This window comes from Crocodylus porosus, unplaced genomic scaffold (genome assembly GCF_001723895.1).
Source record: "Crocodylus porosus isolate Cpor-Errol unplaced genomic scaffold, CroPor_comp1, whole genome shotgun sequence".
Classification (NCBI taxonomy): Eukaryota; Metazoa; Chordata; order Crocodylia; family Crocodylidae; genus Crocodylus; species Crocodylus porosus.
Window position 1 is genome coordinate 11,589,400 of NW_017728922.1, and position 23,846 is coordinate 11,613,245.

Here is a 23,846-nt window from a genome sequence, read left to right on the forward strand (position 1 = left end):
ACCCAGATAATACATACATTTTATTTCTTAGGGCAGGGAATAAATAATCTGCTGAGCCAGTAGAATGCTCTCTAGAATTCTGTTTACTTGAGAGAATTCAGCTCCATGGATTATTGTAGGATCTCTAAGGAAACCTTGAGGGGACCTTCTTGCTATCTGTACAAACAGAGTGAAAAGAGAAACTGCTTCCTTCATCCTGGAGTTCAGTTTATAAATCTCTACATTTATCTCTGGTGATATACCAGGATTTTGAAGCTGGGGAGAAATCACACATGCCCTTCTCACAACCAGAAACCAGACCTCATTCAGAGGACTTTGAGGGTTGGGTAGAGACGGAAGTCTCTCCATTGTGCCTCTCCATGTATCCTGATATAGCTAATTTGATAAAAAATTGTATTATGCAGAATCCTAGGGAGACTCTAGTAGCCAGTGAAGCATTAATGTAATAAGACCAGTATGAGCTTTGCGTTGCTAAAACAATCTCCCTAACATCCTAACAACATCCTGTATTATAAGCACAAGGCCTCATGTGATTCATGATCAAAGCTTATGCATTTCATGCCTTTGTCACAGTGAAAATATTGAATTTCCCGGTTTTATATCAGATTCATATTAAAACCAGTCAGATTATGCATAAACTGCCAGATAGCTATTATAGTAGTTTATAACAATGAACTGTGTAGAGCATGAGTCAGTCTGTGGACTGTGCCTCCACTCTTTCCACTACAGCAGAGGTGTTCTCTGTGCAGAAAAAATCTCTGCCAAGCAAAGAGGAAGCCTCTCAGTATAGAAAGATTCATTCTGCTGGAAGCCCATTTTTCAAAGCTGTCCTTTTATGTTTTAGAGCCAAGTTCTCATTACATTACAGCACAGTTTGTCAGGAGTAATAGTGTCCACAAAAATGACCTTGCACCCCATGCATATGCTGATCCCTAATATTTGTTGCCAGGGTGTATGTTGCAGAACCTCCAATAGGGTTACCGTGAAGGTTGTATGGTGCAAGCCATGTTTGTATGAGTTCCTGTTTTGCTTAACTTTGACTGCTTGCCCCTTGTTTCAATGAGTATAAAACTCCATTCATGTATATAGTATATATTAGGCCTGGGCAAAGTGGCTAGTATTTGCTTCGGATTGGGATACAACCAGTTTGGGGGGCAGTGATTCAATTCAGTGATTCGAATCACTGTCCCAAATCAATTTGGCCAAATCACCCAGGCCCAGCCCCTGCCCACTGTCCCAGCCCAGCAACAGCTGCCTCGCCTGCCCCAGCTCCCGGCACTTAGGGAAAAAAAGCCCCAACTAAGCAGTTGGTGCCAGATGGGGGTGATCCCCACTGCCCCCCTCCCCCGCCACATGCTTTTTATTGGTCCCCTGATTTGATTCGGAGTCAGAGGTTTGGCCACCAAATCAAGCCGAATCTCCTCCGAATCGAATCAGCACCTGAAGTTTCGCACAGCCCTAGTATATATATACCTCTATTTCTTCAATAAATGTTGCAATAATTAACAGACCCCACTGAAATTTAAGATGGACACAACTTGTCCCCAGTATTCTCCCATCATTTCTATTCTTTGGTGTGTGCAGCTGAATAAATTGACCTTGCTTTGACAGAATCCTACAATGCATGCTCTGTAATAAAAAGAATCCATGTGGTATTGGTTTTGATTCATCAGCACAACAGTCAAGAAATCTCTAGAATATGTAATTCCCCTTTTCAGCCTCACGATTTTGCACAATGTAAATGTAATTAAAGCAACAATCTGAAGAATGAAATCAGCAATTGGCTGGTAAGAAAATGTTTGTTTTGTGGTGCTATGACTCAGGATTAGCTAGGATTATACCAACAACCCTTTGGAAACAGGCAGTCCTGCCTTACATTGCAGATTCATATTTCTTGTGGTTCAGTAAGTGTTCTCCCCTCCTTCTTTCGCCTTCAGTTTACTAAGAGAGAACAGGGGAGGTTTCCCTCTTTATTCCATTTATTCTCCCTTTTTGCAGCCCCCTGTAGTTTCACAGAACTGGGAAGTGCTTTTGGACTCACAGCTCAGCTTGGTGTCATGCATAGCTAGAGATTTTGATCAGATCCAGGTGCTCAGCAAGAGTTGCTGTGTAAGCTTAAAGGCACATTAAGCACCAAAGCCACGACTTGAGTCTCAATACCCTAGCTTTCCATTTTGTATTTGGTGCATTCTTTTAGTAGGGACTGATATTACTAGAAGGTGATTGCCAGTATTCATGAGTTTCCCCCTTTAAACTTTGGTACATGTTTTGTTTCCAGTTATGCTGTATCTGTCTAGTTCTCAGATATATGGTCACATGTCCAAACCATCATGATCCACATAATTAATTACTGTGATTTACTTTAAGTAGTGATCACCCAGACCTGCAGATCTGTATATACTTGGTGTACCCAAATGAAGAATATCTTGTTAAGTGATAGTAATGATAGAGACCTATCCCAAAACTGAATTTGCTGAATCAGTGACCATAAAAATGACAAGATAAAACATAATAAATGCATTTAGTTTGCACTGAATTTATGGTAATACTTTGTAATATACTTGGAAGTGTTTTTCACTGTATTGTGTAAAATTAATGAAGTTTTAGGACAAGAATACTTCACTCCTGGCCATTGGAATTGGATTTTTGCTGCAAGCAGCAGGGAAAGACTCTACATTTTAAGTGCAGATTATAAAATGTTCAAATTAGCAAAGTGTAGCAATCTGATGTTTTTTGGGCTAAGTACAGACAGTCAAAAAGCCCAAGGCTGAATTGATTCAATCTTTGCACATTAATCTAAGCTGATTAGATTGAACCAATAAGCAAGTGAACAGACATTCACTTTTGATTCCAGAAGTGGAGCTACGTGCCTGCCATGACTCAGGCCAGAAGCTTGGGGGTGCTAAAGCCCGGCTCCCTGATCAGCTGGAGCACACAGCTTGGGTCAAGGCTAATCTGCACACCCTGCAAGGGGGTGGAGGGGTGGGTTGCAGGAGAGGTACAAAGCATCCTGGGATGCTGGGGGACTGTGAGGTAATTTGAATTGAGGTGATCTAAGACAAAATTTCAGTAAACTTATTTAACCTAAATCAGTTAAGTCTGATATTGCATCCATCCAGGTTTATCTTAAACCAGTTTCAGACATTTTGAAACTGGTTTACCTGCACTAAACTTCTGTTGTGTTACAGATTTGAACCAGTTTCCGATCACTTGTACCAATTGATGTGTAATTTCTGTCCCTAGCCCCAGTGTTTATATTCTAACTAACAATTACACGCACCAAAATCTCCCAGAGCTATGTCATTTTCTTCATCGTTTTTACAGCCAGCCTTTTTGACAAGCTTAAATGTTTTGCATCAGCTTTGTGTGCATTCTTACAACCATTAGATTGCCTTCCAAAGATCGTATGGTTTTTTTTTTTTGGCACACTGTAGCATTTTATTTGTCTGACTTTGGACAATGGATCTGAGACAACTCTTTCATTTGTCTTATGCCATAGCAATGTAAATGTGGCTGGTAAATTTCATAGATTTCATAGACATTTGGGCTGGAAGAGACTCCGGAGGATCATCGAGTCCAGCCCCCTGCCCCCGAGGCAGGAAGTCAGCAGGGATCATAGGATCCTAGCAAGATAAGCATCTAAATGTGTTTTAAAGGTGTTCAAAGTGGATGCTTGAACCGCCTCAGGTGGCAGCCTGTTCCAAACCTTGGGGGCCCAGCCTGAACCGGTCACAGTGCAGTTTGTGACCATTCGATCTTGTCATCCCTTGGGGGGCTCTGGTGAACAGTCATTCCCCCAGATCTTGATGAGCACCCCTAAACTTATAAGTGGCCACCAGATCACCCCTGAGCCTGCGCTTTTCCAGGCTGAACAGCCCCATTGCTCTCAGCCTATCATCATAAGGCCTGTTTTCCTGACCTCTGATCATACACGTGGCTCTCCTCTGCACCCTCTCAAGCTTCTCCACATCCTTTTTGAATTGTGGAGCCCAAAACTGGACTTAGTACTCCAGCTGTGGCCTCACCAAGGCTGAGTACAGTGGGAAAATGACATCCCGGGATCTGCTTGAGAAGCATCTATGGATGCAAACCAGTGTTTTTCTCGCTTTACTATCCTTGTGGGACCCCACTGGTCACAGCACAACAAGACAATTGACTCCCATCGACCACCACCTTCTGGGTCCTACCGCGGAGCCAGTTCCCCAGCCAGTGGATCATGGTGATGTCAAGGCCGCAGTTAGCCAGTTTAGCCAAGAGGTGACCGTGGGATACCAGATCGAAGGCTTTTTTAAAGTTGAGGCATACGACATCGATCTCTTCCGCCTTGTCCAGGTGATAAATCACCTGGTCATAAAAGGAAATTAGATTGGTCAAGCAAGACCTACCCACAACAAACCCATGCTGGGTATCCCTCAGGATATTGCCTTCAGCTAGTCTGTTAAGGATGGCCTCCTTGATAATCTTTTCCAAGATCTTCCCCAGGATAGAGGTCAGGCTGATAGGCCTGTAGTTTGCTGGATCTACTTTCCTCCCTTTCTTGAAGATAGGCATGAAGATGTGGCATTCTATGCTTTCCTAATCCACATGGTCATTTTTTGGTTGTATTCAGGGTATTTTGGGCACTTATTCTATTTATTCTATCTCTGGATATGTAGTCTTGCACATGTGGATGGCTACATAGGCATGTAGACTGAGAAGGGGGAGAAGTGAGAGTGCTTCTCCCATGTTTTCCACTAAACAGCTCAGTGGCTAGAGTACTCAGCTGAGACATTGGAGGTCTTGGTATCTCAGCCTTCCCACCAACACACCTAGCTTTCTCACCTGCACAGTGCTCTAACCACCCCATCACAGGGTAGCCACTATCCAGTCCCTTCTCTGGTATGCCTTTTAAAACTGACATCTGGACAGCCAGGAGAGGGAGGTCTGTTAAATATACATGGGGCCTGGAAATACTGGTAATAGGCCTGCCTAGCATTATGTGAGAAGTCTATTCCTGCTCCCTATGTAGTGCTGAGACTGCTCCTTTCATGCTCTGAAAGGGCAAAGTAGAGTCAATACTAAGGCTGCACTTCCCTGTACACAATCTCATAAATCAGGAACCGCAAGCAGTGGTCATGCGTCAGGAAGAGATGTAGTATCAGGTTTTTCTTCCATGGGCATTGGGCACCCAGGGTGCTTTCTTTTGTTTGCTCTCTTACACACATATACAGACACACACACACACACATATACACATTAGAAACTAACTTCAATAAAGTACTTGCTTGGAGAAAAACTTGTATGAAAACTGGGGAGGGAGAATAAAAAAAAGATAAAAAGGTGAAATGGCACATGTTCATTTTTTCTGCCATAGCAGAGTCCCTTTTAAAAGCAGATGTTGGCACTGGAGATGGTCTTGTGCTTGAGGGTTAGCAAGGTTTACTGTTAAAGTTAATTAGTAATGAAAGGTGTCACTGCTTTTTTAATTGCCTTCTTGTTTCTTACATCAAACCTTAATGTTGCCCTTCCCCCACCACACCAAGCCACCTAGTGCACTTAACAGCTTGCATTAAAAACTGCTTTGTAAAAATTGTAAACCTTCTCAGAAGCCATGGCTACCATCTGCATGATGGCTCATTTCCTTTGGCTTCTCCCCGCACTGCCCTTTCTTCCATAGCTGTTTATTTAAGAATTGCTTTGTTGCCCATCTATTGTACTTCTATCTTTTGTTTTCACTGCAGCATGCTGCCAAGGGATAAGTCACTCTACCTCACCTAAAACCTGACATCACTTTTAAATAAGCGTCAAATGAAGGACACTTGAGAGGGTCTTGAACATGGACCACCTAGAGGGACATCAAGCAAGTCAGATAGGCAAGAGAGTTGATCTAATGCACCTCATCGCTGGCTTCATTTCCAGGCTCTAAGAGAAATTTTCTTTCATTATTTTAAACTCTAAAGTCTCCTTTTTGTGGAAGCCCAAACCTCATAAATCATGAAAAAGAAAAAAAAGTACAAAAAACAAAACAAACAAAAATGTATAAGGACACAGTTTTTCTGCTTGCCATTAGCTTAGCTATGGACTCTTTTCCTAGTGAACTGCTTTTAGTTGCAGCATAGACAAGGATCTGGTGTCTTGAAACATTAGGCCAGCTCAATAGGAGGATGCACTCTTGACTTGCTAACAGCACTAAACTCTGTGCAAAAAAAATGTGAAATTTGTGTGAATATTGTACATGCAAAGGCCTTGGATGTCTGACAAAAAAAGTAAAATAAAATAAAAAATTAAAATTATTCCTAGGTATGTGGGTGGACAGAGCAACTGGCAAAATACAAGAAGGAAAATGAGAAAAAGATAATGACAAATATAATTTGATGGATAGTTGTAAGTAGTTTACTAAGTGTTTTAGAACTGTGCTAAAGACATCTTTAAGATTTTTTTGTGAAAAGAATTAGTAGTTTACTTTATAGTAAAAGCATTTTATATTAATTGTAGCACATTTTTTAGTTATACATAGAAGGGAGATGTGTATAAAAAGAAAACAACAACAAAGCCTGCCAAACTTGTTTCTATTATTTGTACAGCAAGAAATGGACAATTTATATCTATGTTGTATGGCATTATTATATTTTTTTCAGCCATATGTCCATCTATTTAAAATTGCTGACAATGATTTTGTCTATTTATGAAGAATTAGAAAGCATAATTACAGCTTATCATAAGGTGCATTTTGGGGGTTTTTTTTAATTTTTTCAGTGGTGCTGTTTTCTCAGCACCTGCACACTCAGTTCACAATGCTTATTTTAACTTTCTTTATAATAAAATATATGAAAAGTAGAAATAAACCAGTCTCTTCCTTTATTTTGCGGGCAGCACCAATATGTACTCATAAAGACCCACATTGACTCACTGTGGCAAAGGTTTTACTTTTACACACAGTCCTATTTGACTTCAATATAGGACTAAATTATGACCAGTGTGACAAGGATTCACTTCAGAATGAGCTGAGCTTTTGGCCTGACCCTGTCTGTAGCTTATTTCCAGAAAAACAAGCTCAGCTAAAAGGAAACAAAAGGTGAAAATGCAAAGCAGTTTTAGGGCCTGTTACACATTAATTTTGGGCAGCTTCTGGAGCTCTTAACCCCCAAATTGTCCACATGTTAACACCTTTAAGTGGTTTAAAGCACTTGTTTTGTAGCTCAAAGTTATGCCACTCAAGGGCAGAATTATCTCTGATCCACACAACCCAGCTCCTGTTTCATTCATGTATGGCCCTTCCCCATAGATGTGCCACTCAAGTTGAAGTCCTCCAATATCCCAGGATACAGTGGTCCCGTCATCCACCCTCCTGTTCTGTGGGCTTTCACACACCCGGCTGTTTAGTGGAGTGGCCCTGGGATTGGAGCTGCAGCTTTTCTAGTGCCTCCAGCCCCCCAGTCCAGGAATAGTGGCCTGGGGTACCTTTCCTGACCAGCACTGAGTCCAGTGCTGGACCCAGTACCCTCCCCACCCCTGCCTAGCCCTGGGTAGTGGAGAAGAACGAAGCCATCCCCAAAGAGCCCTCAGACCTGACTGGGCATCAGCAAACCCCAATCTCCAGCCCTATGGCTCCAGAAGCAACCTGCTCCATGCACCTGATTCACATGCAGCATGGTGAGAGGTAGCACTGGCTGCTGTGGGGTCAGGGGCAGCTTGCTGATGGAGAAGCCACTGCTCTAGGATGGAGCAGCTGCAGGTGGATCTGGTTTGTGAGCACAGGGCTCTGCCACCGCCTGTGTGGATGCGGAAGCTGGCTTCTGGCAGACACTACTCTCAGCTGTGGAGTGAAGCCAACTTGGGAGGGGAGGGGGTAGGGAGCTGGCTGCACCAGCCACTGCTGTAGTCCCCAGCCCTGTGCTTACCACTCTGACCTCTGCCACCACCACAGGCTTTCCAGTGCCACTGCCTGGGCCTCCCCCTACCCTGTGGCCGCTGCTGTGTCTGTCTACTCTCTCTATACACTGCTGGGCTGCCCCACTGGGCCCCAAGGCACCAAGGAAGGGTAGAGGGGGTGGGGGGGGGGCGGTAGATACAGGCCAGAGTTGAGGTTGAAAACCACAGTGTCTTTCCACTTGATGGATCTTCATACGTTCCTGCAGAGATACAAGAAGGTTTTAAAGAACCAAATTCCAAATTGGGGTGCAGCCACAAAATGGGTCAGAGTGGCAGGACAGCTAAGCAAAGGTGATGATTGAACATGTTTAATATTACAATGGCTTCATTTAAGAATAGTCTGAATAGTTGGCCCAGCCATGTCTATAATCCATAACAAACATAAGAATTCTAGGTATGTCTACAAGTGCAAATGCCATATGATGCAGTAAGAAATCATGAGTATATTTCCTGCTTGTAATTTACACGTAGCACATTTGCTCATGCTTAGAGCAAATTACTGGGCAGTAAGCATATGAACATATAGACAGAGATGCTTACTTGGCAGTAATTTTTTCTAATCTCTAGTAAGACATCTTGGGTAAATGTACCCTCTGTTGTGAAATAATGCAGTCACACTCCAAAGAAAACCAGAAAAGCAAGGGCTGCCTGTTGGGCCTGTGCGAATAGGCAGCTATTCGATTTGGCTACAGATCCAGCCACGATCAGCTCGGTTTCCTGCTTTGATTCAGCCGAAGTGGCTCAAAATCTTGCTAGAGCTGGAGAACCTCTCCTGCTGGCCTCACCCTCTTGTAGGGGACCCTGGAGCCCAGCAGAGAGCCTCTACTGCTGGTCGTACGCCATACTGCTGAGGGTCCAACTGCTGCCTGCAGGTCCCACTCCTTCAGACTCTTCTGAGACAACTGCTCCCACCCCGTTGGCCCAGCTCTCGCTAGCTCTTTGAAACTCCTTCCTTGTGGTCTCTCACTGGTCTCTCCTGAGTCAGCTGCGCTGCCCTTTTTATCCCTCTCCAGATGACCCAAGGGTCCAATCATGGGACATGGAGGGTGAGTGTCTGGGGCCTGATTGGTGAGGAAAGGGAATCCCAAGCCCTCCAATCATCTTTTACCCTTTCAAAACCCCTGGGCTAAATCACTACCAACTAGCCCGCCACGCTTGATTATACAAGTTCTCAATAAATGTGCAGTAACCACTGCACAGTAGTGTCTTGTGTAGATGCTTCCAGTAGTTCTTTTTTTCCCATCACACAAGAGGCAAGGATTTGCTAAGGTGATATCTCTTGTTGGACCAACTATGTCATTTAGATAGCATTAAAAAAGCTTTTGAATGCAAGATATTCATGACATTACACCAGGAGAGCATTACGGATGTTTGGGGATGCAATCCCATTAATTACAGAACATATCTAGGTTTACTGTTTTCCACAGAGCAATCAATGCACTTGGGTCAGCCTAATGGGATGGCATGTCCTTCCAGACCAGACAAGCCATAGCGGCTAAGGCATACCAGTGTCTTAGCCAAGAGCACACAAGGGAGGGATGTGGAGAGCATCACATCAGGCCACTTTTGGCTCCCCAGCCTGAACAATCACATCCCCATTTACAGGTGGGTCAGCTTGGGGGTAATCTGTAGTTCAAGTTGAGAACAAAGCTTAAACTCAAACCTCAGAAGGCCTAGCAAGTCACCATAACTGCTCTGCCATCCAGTCACAATGAATCCCCCTTACAGGAATATGCTCTTACTTGAATTTTTAACTGTTCCCTTTTCTTATTTATATGAATCCTTGAAATGAAAACTATTTCTATCAATCTTAGTTTTTTATATATTTATGCATTTTATGCACTGATTCGTACCACTCTTCACCTCAGTCTGGTAACTTCTTGCAATGAAAACAAACAAGAACTCTTTACCTTTTATCTCTGGCCACCAATGTCAGTGTGTCTGATGTTCTCTGTGAAACACAATAACCCATTTCAGTAAAAATTTAGCAGCCTTTTCTGATGGGCCAGCCTCTACTTACAAATATTACCTTCTAGGTAGGATGTTGCTTCCTTGAGCCTTGCTATTGTATGTGGGCCTGACCTGGTGTTCTGGTATATCTTCAGCTATGGGGTAACCACGTACATTTTACAGAATCTATGCGGGTCAAGAATTCATCCTGCTATCAGTTTATTAGAAAAGCTATAATGTTACCAGTTTCTGATGTTGGCATAATATTGAAAGTACAAGTTCTTTCAGCTGAAGATATTTACTTTCTCTGTGTGTGAAAGAGAGAAAACTGTGATGCAGTAAGAACTCCATCACAAAACTGTGCATTACAGTATTAATATAATTAATTCAGAAGTTCTAGTCCTCTTTTGTCTATTCCTTTCACCCACCCCACCCCTCTGTTATGAGAAATAACAAATGAGGTGTAAAGCTGTTAGGTCCTGTTATTCTTCCAATCAAACACAATGTCCATGTATTTTATTCCTGATGCTTGTATAAATTAAAATAAATCTGGCTGTCCTAGACCAGTGAAGAAAAATGTAAATGACAGTCAAGTCACTGCAGAAATCAGCATTATTTCCTCAGTGTGACTAATGGCAAGTATATTCACAGTGACTGCAGAGGTCTGGCCAAGAGGGAAGAGCTTTTGAGTAAGGCAACAAATGTAAAACTCTTTCATGATGATACTCTGTGTAACCCTGCATCCATGAATCATCCCTTTTACCACTAGTGATCTGGATCCCTTTTAAAATTGTACCTGGGAGACTGTAGCAGGACACTAAGGTGCCTGCTACTTTTGGGAGCAATGAGGAAAGAGCCCAGGTGCGGGTTGCTAGGCAACCAGAGGGAGCCAGTGACTCTCACCTGTTAGCAGTCAGCTGACCATGAGGGGGAAGGTCCTGGCTTCCATTTAAACCCCAGGGCTGAAGCCTGGTGGGCAGTTTCCTGCTGGCAGTCAAAGGCAAAGGAACTCTGCTGGAATGATAAAAAAAGAAGAGGCCTAGATGCATGAGCAGTTTGGTACAGGTGGAGGATAGAGCACCCTTGGAGTGGCTCAAGTGATGTTTTAGCCAAGTGTCATAAATTTATGTTATAACCTAGAGGCTTGAGTTTTGTGTTTGTTGTTCAACCAGAGGTTTGGGTGAGGCTCTTAGGGGTTGGAGGAGGCCTCATACAGGACCCACGGCAGTGTGGAAATCCCAGCCCCAGAGAAGGGGGCAGCGAGAAGCCCCAGAGAGTGGGCAGCAACTGACGAAAGTCAGAAAGGCCACATTAGGAGTGTGCTGACCCCAAGTGCCAAGAAGGGTGCAGTATTTGCTAATGTGCTGACCCTGAGCGCCAAAGGGGCGCAGGATTGGGACCATGCCAACTCCCGAGTGCCAGAGTAGATGTAGTATCGGTGGTGTGCCAACTCCGAGTGCCTAGTAAGGCAAAGGGCAACAAGGTCACAGAGAACCCGAGCATCCAGTGAGGTGCAGTGCAAGAGGCAGGGGCCACGGAGAGCCCAAATGCGAGAGGCAGGGGCCACGGAGAGCCCGAGTGAAAGTGAAGAGTAGAGCGAGACTGAAGAATGTCTGGTACATCTGCGAGGCTTGGGGCATGGTACGGGGTGGTTGGAGCCATGCATAGCCCATAAGGCTGGGGGTGCACAGAAACACCCCATACAGAACGAGCTAGGGTACAACAGAAACCCTGGCCAAAAGAACAGAAAGGCAGCCTCCCAATAATAAATATATAACATCAAAGATGTGGAGGGTGAGAATGGAGGATGCCCATTAGGCAAATCAGGACGGTAAGAGGGTGCTAGGGGAGAGCACAGCAACCCCTAGGGAGCCACTCCTGTTACAGAGACTAATAAAATTTCCTGAAGAACATGGGAAACGATAACATCTTGACAAGTTTTTGTTTCTGGTGTCAAACAGATAATTATTTTCCAATATCAGAGGCAGTAGGTTTCCTCAAAATATGCAATTATTAGGGATGTGAGAAACGGGCCCTATTTGATTCAGATTCAGATCTGGCCCAAATTGGGGACAGTGATTTGATTTGTTGATTTGGATCACTGTCCCTGATTCAATTTGGCTGAATCTAGATCTGAAGATTTGATGCTTATTTGGAGAATCAGCAATTTGGACCTAGACACAGCTTTAAATGTTTTTCCTACATACCTCGAGGTACCAGGTGCGGCTTGTGCATTCTTCAATGCTGGGATGGATGGAGTCCCCCCCACCTGTGTCCCCCCCAGCTTGGCAGTTGGCTGCAGGGGGACCCTGGGTGCCCCCCCCGACCCAGGAGGCACCAGTCGCTGAGCTGGGAGGGCATGGGTGGGCTGCCCAGTGCACTCCCCAGCAAACCCAGAAGTGGACCGGAAGTGCTTCTGGTTTATTTCCGGATCTGCTGCCAAGTGCACTGGGGAGCCCCCTGCACTCTTGTGGAATGCTCCATCCACCACAGCACTGCAGCATTCATGAGCTGCCTCCTACCTTGAGGTATGTGGAAAAAACATTTAAAACTGTGCCTGTGTCCAAATCAGTGAATCTATCCAAATCTGTCCGAGTTGATTCAGAAGGTTCCAATTTGATTCGGAGAGATTAAGGGGTCTTTTGATTTGCGTCAGATTTGGATATTTGGCCATGGAATCAGGGCGAATCTCCACCAAATTGAATTTGTGACTGAAGCTTTGCACAGCCTTATCAATTATTAAAATAGGAGAAAACAGACCATTCAGATGAAAATATAGTTTGAAATATCACAGCAAGAAGCTAAGATGTGTTCCAAGGAGGGTTCTTGAATGCTAATATTATTTTATGTAACATGAGTGTAGCCCTGGGAATTTTGAAAATTATAGCAGGCTGGTTCAGCAGATAGGTAATGCGACTTGGAGACTTTTACTGTTGATAACAATGGTGAGATTTCAGCTGCCTCAGATGGGGCTAAGATTTCACCCTAAATCAAAGGGTTGAAGTCTGCTTCTGTCTTTTGCATAATAAAGTTGTTCCCATTGTGTGTGCATCTAGTGACTTCTATGAAATTATTTGCTAGACAACCCAGCTCCTAGAAGACAAATTGGGCTTAATGCAGAAATTGCAGGATGACCTGGGCTGTTATGCAGGAGACTAGTGTAGATTAAGATCAGAATAGTCCTCATCTGGCCTTGAAAATCATTAATTTAATTTAACCACCTCCCAATTTAGCATGATGACTCATTTGGAGGAATAGCTGATCTTGAGGTCCACTGGATAAACATATGTAGGCCACTGAACAAAAGTTTACACTGTGCTCATCACATTGTGAAGAATTCTTTTTTGTGAAGATTTAAGGGTCTTCTTATTCTCCACTTTCCATAAGTATGAAAAGTACAAGGATAAGAAGGAAACCATCTTGATTTACATATATAATTCCCAACCAACTTTATTTCTTTTTCATTCAAGATATCCAATTTCACAGACATTGGGTTACCAGATTTCCTAAGTACAACAAAATGCCTGGAATAATCCTGCTAGAGGGGAAGAAGCTATGAAGCATACGCTCACTGGAACCCATATATCTGACTAGTTTCCATGCATTTCACTTTCTGTGAAGGAGAGTCAAACAAAGATGCCAATCCCAAACATCCCAGCAGACTGTAAGGACTTGCAGATTTCTATGTATCAACCTAGTCTTTTTACCTTTGAAACACCCAGCTGCACACTGTGGGCATGTCTACATGTGCAATTAATACACCTGAATTTCCTGTATGGAAAATTCCGGGGTATTAAACTGCCCCTGCATGCATCTGAAAGTGCACCCATTGGGAGCAAATTTGCTCCTGACAGGATCAATTTAGTCCAGAGCTGCTCCTGTCCTGTTCTGTACCCCCTGCAGCAGTGTGGGGGAGCTCCAGGCTGGCAGAGGGTATGGGGGCTGGTCCCAATCTCCACATGGTGGAAGGCAGCTACCTGGCATCTGGGACACCTCTCCCCATCCCCCATGACCCCCTCTGCCCAGGATGAACAGGAAGCAATTTGCTTCTGGTCAGTGTCTACCCCTGGGCTTTGGCACATTAGTTTAATGCACTGATTTCTAGTATGTGTATCTACAGGTACTAGATAATGGTGCATTAATCTACTGAGCAGTAATTGATGTGCACATGTAGATGGTGATGTTTTACTGTGCATTATATTAGTCTAATGTACAGTTAAGTGTCTCATGTAGATACGCCCACTGTTCATGATACCCACAGTCCAGAGGACATTGTGAAAACTCCTTCAAACTGGAGCCTTGTTTCATTGGTTTAATAGTGGCATTGGGGGCAGTAGTGTTGACTAATCCTGGGGCAGGCAGGAGAACATTTGTAACCTAGAGTCACATTATATTCCCAGGAAACTACCCAACTTTTGCTAGAGTATCTAAATATGTCATGGTTCTATTTCACATTCACTAGGGCAAGTCATCATTTTCAGAATCAGGTCAGCAATAGCCCTACAAACAGCCTCATAATTTCCAAAAGCCAGTCCTAGTCATCTTACCTGCCCTTTTCTAAGAACTAAAGAAGAGATTATAAAAGGTAGAAATTACAGGTAAGTATTGAGACACCAATTCCACTTCCTCCTAGTGAAAATGAAAGGATTATGAAACTCCTTCCCCAAGTACCTGACTTTCCCATCCTTCGCCTTATAACGGCAGAAGGTCATTTTGCAGTGACCTTATAGATATCACTCTCCTGGAAAAAAGCAGCATTATTCTAGAAATTATTGGCATGAGGGGGAAGGAAGACAGATATAAGTGCAATGAGCACAAAAGGGATTAATAATCTGTGCATGAGAAGCGACAAATGTCTTGCTTCTGTGGATTTAGATGTAAGATTAACTGTACTAGAGGGAAAACAATATTAAATCATTCAACTGTTGTCCAGTACATTGCAGGCCTGCATCACTTCCTCTTCTCCACTGTCCCCTGTAGTAAGGCATTGACAAGAAGATCATTGCCTCAGTAATCTCCAAGTCTGTGGGCATAGTGACAATAATTGTGGGGAAGTCAGTTCATCAGATACAGGTCACTGGGCATGTCTACACATGTGCCTGACTGTGCAGTCATTTGGTACTTCCTTTGGCATTTACTGAAAAGTAATTTAGGACTTGCTCTAGCAATCCTAAATGACTCTGCAGTGCTGGTACTGCACAGGTTGTTTCCAAACCTTCTGCACAGTAGCAATGAGCTTCTGTTCAGTAGCAGCAGTGTCACTGCTTGTGCCTGCTAATGCTATGTTGCAATAGCAATGGACTATACAACTGTAGCTCATTGCTATGAAGATGTAGCATCTCATGTAGACATGCCTACTGGCTATTACAGGACCACAGGAATTAGGATGGGACTATACAATATTCCAGACCAGTTTAATCCTTCATACTCTCTAAAATTTCACAATGGCAAGTTTACTGAGGCTGTATTCAGTTTGCCAGCTAAACTTCATACATTGCAGTCACTCCAGAGAGGCAGGTGGAATCAACATTTCCCCTCTACCTAGAAGGCAGGGATCATGTCAGTAATTCTAAGAACTGCACAAGGGGAAGAAAGAAAAAATAAAAATGTGATGCTTAGTGGTGAACGCAAAGCACTGCTAAACACCATGTCTGTAATGACTCCAGAGCACAGTCAGGATATGAAATGGAGAGTAGTCTGAGTAGTTACATTGAAATGGTAGTACCAGAGGGTGTGGCCCTGCTAAAACATTAAGCATGTGGTCAACCTCTACTAAATTCCAGACTCTGGACAAATTGATAAATTTCCACTATGGATGATGTTAGTCCCAAGAGTCTGATATCATCTCCTTCATGGCTGAGAGAAGACCTTGATACTGTTCCTAAACATGTCGATAGGTAGACTGCATCCACTCTAGGACCATACAAAGCAAAACTGAATTTATCTGAGGCATGTATATGGTTTTCCTTTATGATAGCATCTATTAAATGTTTGTATCCTCATAATCCATGGCAGCAGTTCCTGTCAAGGCCAGGGCAGCTCATACAACTGCTGTGCTGCTCCCCAGACACCCCTTAGGAACAGGTATGTGGCCCTGGCCCCACTGAAGGAGGAGGCAGAAGAACAGGTCCCTAGAGAAACTGAAGCTCGATCTACATCACTGGCTTAGAAGAGGCATGCCCCGAGAAGGAGACGTAAAGTTCTGGTCATCGGGGACTCCATCCTGAGGGGAACCGATGGTCCAATCTGTTGCTCGAAGCCCTCGTCATGGCAGGTCTTCTGCATGCCCGGAGTGAGGATTCGCAATATCACAGAGACTATCCCTAAAATCATCAAGCCCTCTAACTACCACCCACTGGTTGTGATCCATGTGGGTACAAATGATGCATCCAAGGGTAAGCCGGATAACATCATGGAGGGCTATAGGGCCTTGGGATACCAACTGAAGAAGACAGGAGCACAGATGGTATTTTTCTCCATTCTCCCAGTAAGTGGATGGGGTAGGTGTTATGAGGCCTGCACTGATGTGGTTAACCAGTGGCTTTGGAGCTGGTGCCATGAGGCAGGCTTTGGGTTTTTTGACAATGCCTCATGTTTTTGTATGGAGGGCATACCGGGGTGGGATGGGCTTCACCTCTTCCCTAAGGGCAGACGTATCTTTTCCTCTAGGTTGGCTGATCTCGTATGGCGGGTTTTAAACTAGCCTCACTGGGGGAAGGGGCCGCTTCAAGTGGAGAGGATGCTTCACCAGCACAGGGGGTGACAAGAGGAAGGGAAGCTGAGGTAAGCATTAATGTCTTGAGAGTAGGGGGCCACAACTGTCCTGGGAGTAGGAGGGAGGCACGTGGACCCTCAGGGGGCCTCAAGTGCCTCTACACTAATGCTTGTAGTATGGGGAGTAAGCAGGAGGAACTGTGCCTCCTGATTGTGAGTAAGAACCCAGACTTAATAGGGCTCACAGAAACCTGGTGGGACCCTACATATGACTGGGCAGGAGGCATTCAGGGATACACCCTATATAGAAGAGACAGGACAGAAAGGAAAGGTGGGGGGGTTGCACTCTATGTCAAAGAGAACCTCACATCATCAAGGATTAGCTTCGGGGTAGAGGAGGGTCGGGCAGAGACACTATGGGTCAAACTACAAGGGGGGCATGGTGAAAGGGACCTTATGGTGGGCATCTACTACAGACCACTCAACCACAGGGAAGAGCTGAACCAGGACTTCTCCAGTCAACTTATGGAGGTGGTTGGGTCAAGGGATATTATTGTCATGGGTGACCTAAACTACCCAGACATTTGCTGCGAGGAGCAGACAGCCAGGTCTGACCTCTCGTGTAGGTTCCTGGCTGTATTACAGGAGCTTTACCTTATCCAGGAAGTGCACAGCCCCACTAGGGGTAATGGCTTGCTGGACCTGGTCCTGGCCATGGGGGATGACCTGGTGAGGGGACTGCAGGTCCTTGACCACCTGGGCAATAGCGATCATCACCTACTGGATTTCACTATCCAACAGAGGGTGTCAAGGGCTTACCCCAAGGCTAATGCCCTTGACTTCAGAAGGGCCAACTTCAATGAGCTTAGGAGTCTAGTGGGGGAGGCACTGAGGGCCCAGAAGGTAGAGCAGATGGAAGTCCATGAGGGAAGGTCATACCTTAAGGGGGCAATCCCAAAGGATAACAGTCCCTGAGAGAAGCAAGGAGGGTAAGAGTGATCAGAAACCCCCTTGGCTCAGCAAGGGCATTAAGCAATGCCAGAGGACTAAAAGCGGGGTGTACAACCAGTGGAAGGGAGAAGCTATCACCACGGAGGAGTACTCCTCCTTAGCCCATGAGTGTAGGAGGGCTATTGGGAAGGCCAAGGCAGAGATGGAACTCAGGCTAGCATCCAGGATTAAGGACGCCAAAAAGTCCTTTTTCAAGTACATTTGGAGCAAGAAGAGGGCACCAGGCAAGGTGGGGACCCTGCAAGATGCAAACAATAATCTTGTGGCTACGCCAGACAAGAACGCTGATATTTTTAACAGTTTCTTTGCCTCTGTTTTCTGGAACAGGGACCAGGACATCCCACCTACCAGAGGTAGGGACAATCTCAGGGATAGCTAGGTCAGGCCTTCAATCAGTGCAGATGTTGTTAGGGATCTTCTGGAAGGGCTAGACATTTTTAAATCTACAGGTCCAGATGCCCTCCACCCAAGAGTGTTGAGGGAGCTGGCAAGGGTCATCGTGGAGTCCTTGGCCTGGCTGTATGAACATTTGTGGTCATCTAGACAGTGCGGGGGGATTGGAAACTGGCCAATATGGTCCCAATTTTCAAGAAAGGGAGGAGGGAGGACCCAGGTAACTATAGATCTGTAAGCCTCACCTCAGTGCTTGGGAAGATCTTAGAGAAAATCATCAAGGAGCACATCTGTGGAGGGCCTCCAAGGGAGATCAGGCTCAGGGGCAATCAGCATGGGTTCATCAAAGGCAGGTCCTGCCTGACCAACCTGGTTGCCTTTTATGACCAGGTGACTAAATCCTTGGATGATGGTTTCGCCATGGACGTAGTCTTTCTAGACTTTAAGAAGGCCTTTGACACTGTTTCTCATCCCATCCTCATCAATAAATTAAGCGACTGTGGCATTGATGCCTAGACAGTTGGATGGGTCAAAAATTAGCTGACAGGCACACCCAGAGAGTAGTGGTGGGTGGGTCATACTTAACCTGGTGAGATATGAGCACTGGGGTAACCCAGAGCTCAGTCCTTGGGCCCACACTGTTTAACATCTTCATCAGTGACTTGAATGAGGGGGTAGAAAGCACGCTGTCCAAGTTTGCTGATGACACTAAGATGTGGGGTGAGGTGGACACACTTGAAGGGAGAGAGAGGCTGCAAATAGATTTAGACAGGCTACAAAAGTGGGCAGATGAGAATAGGAGGGGGTTCAATGTAGACAAATGCAGGGTGCTGCACCTTGGGAGAATGAATCCACAGCATACATACAGGCTGGGGAGTTCCCCTCTTGAAAGCACAGAGGTGGAATGGGATCTTGGAGTCATTATTGACTCCAAGATGAAGATGAACCACCAATGCCAGACTGCAACCAGCAAGGCCAGCCATACCTTGTCATGCATCCAAAGGTACATCTCAAGCCAGTCCAGAGAGGTGACACTCCCCCTCTATGCGACTTTGGTCAGGCCACAATTGGAGTACTGCATCCAGTACTGGACGCTGCACTTCAAGAGGGCTGTGGCCAGCCTGGAGAGGGTTCAGAGGAGGGCCATCCACTTGGTGGTGAGAGGGCAGCAGGACAGGCCCTATGAGGAGAGACTGAGGGACCTGAACCTGTTCAGTCTCGGCAAGAGGAGGCTGAGGGGGGACCTGGTGGCTGCGTACAAACTCATCATGGGAGATCAACAGCAAATAGTAGAGCCCTTTTCTCCCCAGCACCACCTGGGATGATGAGGAACAATGGTAATAAACTGATGGAGAATATGTTTAGGGTAGAGATCAGAAGGCTATTTTTTACAGTTAGGGTGGCCAAAATCTGGAACCAACTTCCCAGGGAAGTGGTCCTCGCCCCTACCTTGGGAAAATTCAAGAGGAGGTTGGATGATCACCTTTCTGGGGTCTTGTGAACCCAGCATTCATTCCTGACTGTGGCAGGGGGTCAGGCTAGATGATCTGTTCAGGTCCCTCCTGACCCTAGCTTCTATGAAACTATGGAACAGCCCTATGAGATAGCACATTGGGATTATTCCTATTTTACATACCATAGAGAAGTAGGGCTGCAAGAGACCACCAGAGGTCTTCTAGTCCCAACACCCTGCCTGAGGAAGAATCATCCCTATCAAAACCTACCTATACAATCTATAATCTAAACTCTACATAAAACTACCATCAATATTGACACAACACAGACCTAACATTCTAACCTGCCACAGATAAAGCAGAGAAACCATGGCAGCCAATGTCCTACTTCTATAAAATGTTATCAATATATGCTGAAGAGATTCTGGGTGAAGGGCCCTGCCCCCCATTACAAAGGAAGGCAAAAACCTACATATCCAAATAATCCAGGAGAAGTTTACTTTAGAGTAAGAGTATACTCTCCTGGGCACATGTCTACACATGTAGAGATGTGTGAAAAGATTTGCTGCTCTTAGCAGCAGATTGCTTCTACTCCCCATGGCCCTGCAACCTGGGTACTAGGTCAGGGGACATTGCTCCCTGCCCCCAGGAGCTTCCTGCTGCCAGAGCTATCCCAGCACTAACCCTGTAACTGTGGAGATGGTGCTGGGAGATAAGGATTTTCTGTGATCATGAAGTGGAAGCTGGGACCTCCCTGCTGCTGGGGCAGGATGACATTGTCCCCACCCAGGCTCTGGTGGCAGATTCCATCCTGGAAGCGGGGAGCTCCCACCCCCTGCTGCCCAGCTGACTGAGAGGCATCTACGTATGTCCTACTCTGCCATTACTAATCATGAGTCAATTTGCTACTTGCATTTGCAGACAGCAATTTTACTCACTATTAGAGCCAATTACGGCACAGTAAGTGTCTGCACATGTAGATGTGGATGCTTACTGTGCAGCAATTAGTTCTACTTCACAGTAAAGTATCTCATGTAGATGCACCCAGTCTGTACTAACTTGTTGGGAGACGGCAACCAGCAAGACCTATAAGCATCAGAAATAACCATGGTAGAACATAGGCATAGCTTCGCCTAGATCATCCCCAACCAGTGGCTGTCCAACCTCTTCTTAAACACCTTCAGTCATGGATAGTCTACAATTTCCCTATGTAATCTATTCCACTGCCTCACTATTGTAACAGTGAAGAAGTTCCAGGTATCCATTCTAAATTTACCTTGCTGCAGCTTCAAGCCATTGGTCCATGTCCTTCTCTCTACAGCAAGACAGAAAAGTTGCTTTTCCTCTTCTTCATGGCAGCCCTTCATATACTTGAAGACTGCTATCATGTTCCTTATTCTGCAAGCTCCTTCAGCCTCTCTTCATATGACCTTCCTTCTAAGCCTTTGATCATTTTTGTTGTCTGCCTCTGGACCCTATTTAACTTCTCCATGTCCTTTTTAAAAAATGTTTAATGGTGGAGACTAGAACTATATACAGTACTCCTGAGGAGGCCTAAACCTGTCTTGCACTTAATGCTTCTGTTGATGCATTCCAAAACCACATTTGCCTTTTTGTGCAGCTGCAATACACTGCAGACTCATATTGAGTCTCTGCTCTACCAAGACTCCCATGTCCTTTTTCACTGTGCTACCATCCAACCAGGTGTCACACATTTTATATTTGTGTTTTTAATTATTCCGCCTGAGGTGTAGCACCTTACATTTGTTCACAATGAACTTCATCTGTTAGCTCTAGACCAACATTCCAATCTGTTGAGAGAGATCAGCATTGTGCTTCCATCCTCCAATGTGTTCTCAGTCCTCCCTGGTTTAATGTCATCTGCAAACTTCTTCAAGAAGCTTTATATTCCAGCATCCAAATTGTTAATAAATGCAATGAACAGCACTGGGCCCAGGACAGAGCCCTGTGGGGCTCCACTCAAAACCTTCTGCCATTCTGACATGGGCCTGTTAATAATTGCCCTTTGCTTGTGGATATTAAGCCATTTATCTATCTACCTTATAGTAGTTTTATCTAGGCCACATTTCTCCAATCTGTTTATGAGAAGGTTATGCAGAACCATGTCAAAAGCCTTATTGAAGTCCAGATACACTGTGTCCACAGCATTCCCCTTATCCACCCAAGTAGTTACTTTGTCAAAGAAGGAGATCAAGGTTGCTTGACACTATTTGTTTTTCATAAACACATACTAGCTGCTTGTGAAGAGTCTTTTTTCCTCCAGATGCTTTCAAATGGCCTTCCTTAGGATATGCTCCAGTAACTTCCCAAATATTGAGGTGAGGCTAACTGGAGTGTAATTCCCCGGGTCCTCCTTCTTACCTTTTTTAAAGACAGGACTACACTGGCCCTTTTCCAGTTCTTTGGTACCTGGCCTGTCTCCCACAACTTCATGAAGATGAGGAACTGAGACATTTAAGTATTAATTCCCATTGGTTTGGGAGCTAGGTGCCTAAGTAAAATTAAGGATCAGGGCGTAAAGACTAAACACAATAAAAGAATTAGAATCTTACAAGTTGGTATTTCAGGGTGCCTGTAGAAGTATGAGACACCTGCTCTGATGCACTGTAATTGTAGCATGCTCTATCAGCCTTGGTGTCTCAGTAGTCAGCATCCTCATGCTTCAGAATGGTGGCAGGGTGCTTTAACTAAAACTTGTTGGGAGAACTTCACTTCAGTGCCCCTTCCAACATTTTGAAGTGTGGGATGCTGAATATATGAGAAGCTGTGGGCTCTTTAATTAGAGCAGTTCCTGAGACAGCCTCTAATTAAAGCACCCCCTCCCCACCTGGAGCATATGTAAGGCCACTGGGTGCCTGTTCAGATCCGGGGGTTTAATCCCCATTAAATTAAATAGGTTTATAAAATTTAAAATTGTGTATTTTAGAGTTTTGCATCTGTGTTTGCATGTACTAGACTTTACAATTAATTAAGCCCGGTATACAATTCCCTGTAAATTCCAGCAGGAGGAGCCACATACCTATCTACTCTGCTGCTGTCTTCACTACTGAACTACAGCTGGGGGTGTATGTAGACCAGTAATACACCACTAATCCCCTCCCTCCTCACTCCTGATCCCTCCGCCCCGGGAGCCTTATGCTAACCCCACCTTAACCCGACTCTGTCAAACTGTGGGTACCCTGAAACGATGTGAACTTCCACCCCTTGTAAACTCACTTATCCCATGTGAACTCCCACCCCTCCCCCATCTCCTCCCATGCCCCCTATAGCCCCTTAAAGGCCTCCCAAAAGGCCCCCTCTCTCCAAGCAAGGGATCCTGATGATAATCCACAGTAATCATAAGCCCATCCCACCCACCATGGGGGGAAGTGAGTGAACCTTCCAGCTTCCCCAACCTGGCCAAATAGGTGCCCTGCCACTTGCACCCCTCTAGGCTCTGATCTCCAGCAGGTGGCCTATGGCAGGGACCCCATGCCAAGCCGTGTGCAACCTTTCCAAACCACATGAACTCCCATGTAAGAAAACAAATGTAAATGTGTGTGTCTGTGTGTATGTATATGTATATATATGTATGTATGTATATATATGTGTATATAGACATAAATATAAAATATATATAATTTAAATTATAAATATATAAATATAAATTGTTATAGGGTAAGGAATGGGTGGCCCGCATGTTCATCATCCTCATCCACATTGCTAGTGGCGGTTGTGGCTGAAGTCGGGGGAGGATGTAAACCACCCATGGTGGTGGTGGCAATGGACACACCACCAGGACCACAGTTTAATACATCATGGAGGGGTTGACCAAAAACTCGTGTCCATCCAACACTTTGTTTTCTGTGTTTCAGGACTACATTTCCCAGCATCCCTCAGCAGTTAGTGCTTGGGATGGTTTCCATGGGGACCCCTGCTGCAGGTACACCTGCACTGTGATGCTGTGAATACCTGCACATATGCATGTGACTGTATCTGGCAATGTGCACGGTTCTGCAATGGTGGCTATAGCCGGCACTGCTTTCCCCCCCAGCAAAATCTTTCTTCCAGACCTAATGGCATGGCATGTACATGCATCTCAGCAGATCAAGAAACAAGGTGTAATAAATGGACACCTTTCCTTTACTCTAAAAAGCATTCTTGGTAGTTTATTTGGATATAGTCTTAAAAGGTGGCTAAGAAGCTGGCAAATGCCCCCCCTCCCCCCACCGCACACACACACACACACACACACACACACACACACCCCCCAAAAAGCTGAGGACTCCTGCAGGACGCTCATACCACCACCTGCCTCCTCTGCCTGGGCCAAGGAGAGGTTTAATTTACCCTTAACAGATCATGGTCCATCCAGGGTGGCTAGCATACCAGGTTTCAGGCACAGAGTTGTGC

The 23,846-nt window shown here is 45.0% G+C and overlaps 1 protein-coding gene across 5 annotated transcripts in view; it reads left to right on the top strand.

Moving 5' to 3' along the window:
* The window catches only part of TOX2 (TOX high mobility group box family member 2), a 397,146-nt gene extending 373,672 nt beyond the window's left edge, over positions 1-23,474 (top strand). For 4 of the 5 annotated variants that reach the window (XM_019539704.1, XM_019539707.1, XM_019539705.1 and 1 more), the window contains one exon: positions 5,721-6,317. In XM_019539704.1, coding sequence (XP_019395249.1) covers positions 5,721-5,757 — 37 coding nt within the window. In that variant the 3' untranslated portion in view covers positions 5,758-6,317. Of the gene's footprint in view, positions 1-5,720; positions 6,318-23,308 lie in introns of those variants that run through there. The other variant, XM_019539708.1, reaches the window with a different exon arrangement.
* The last annotated feature ends 372 nt before the right edge of the window (positions 23,475-23,846 follow it).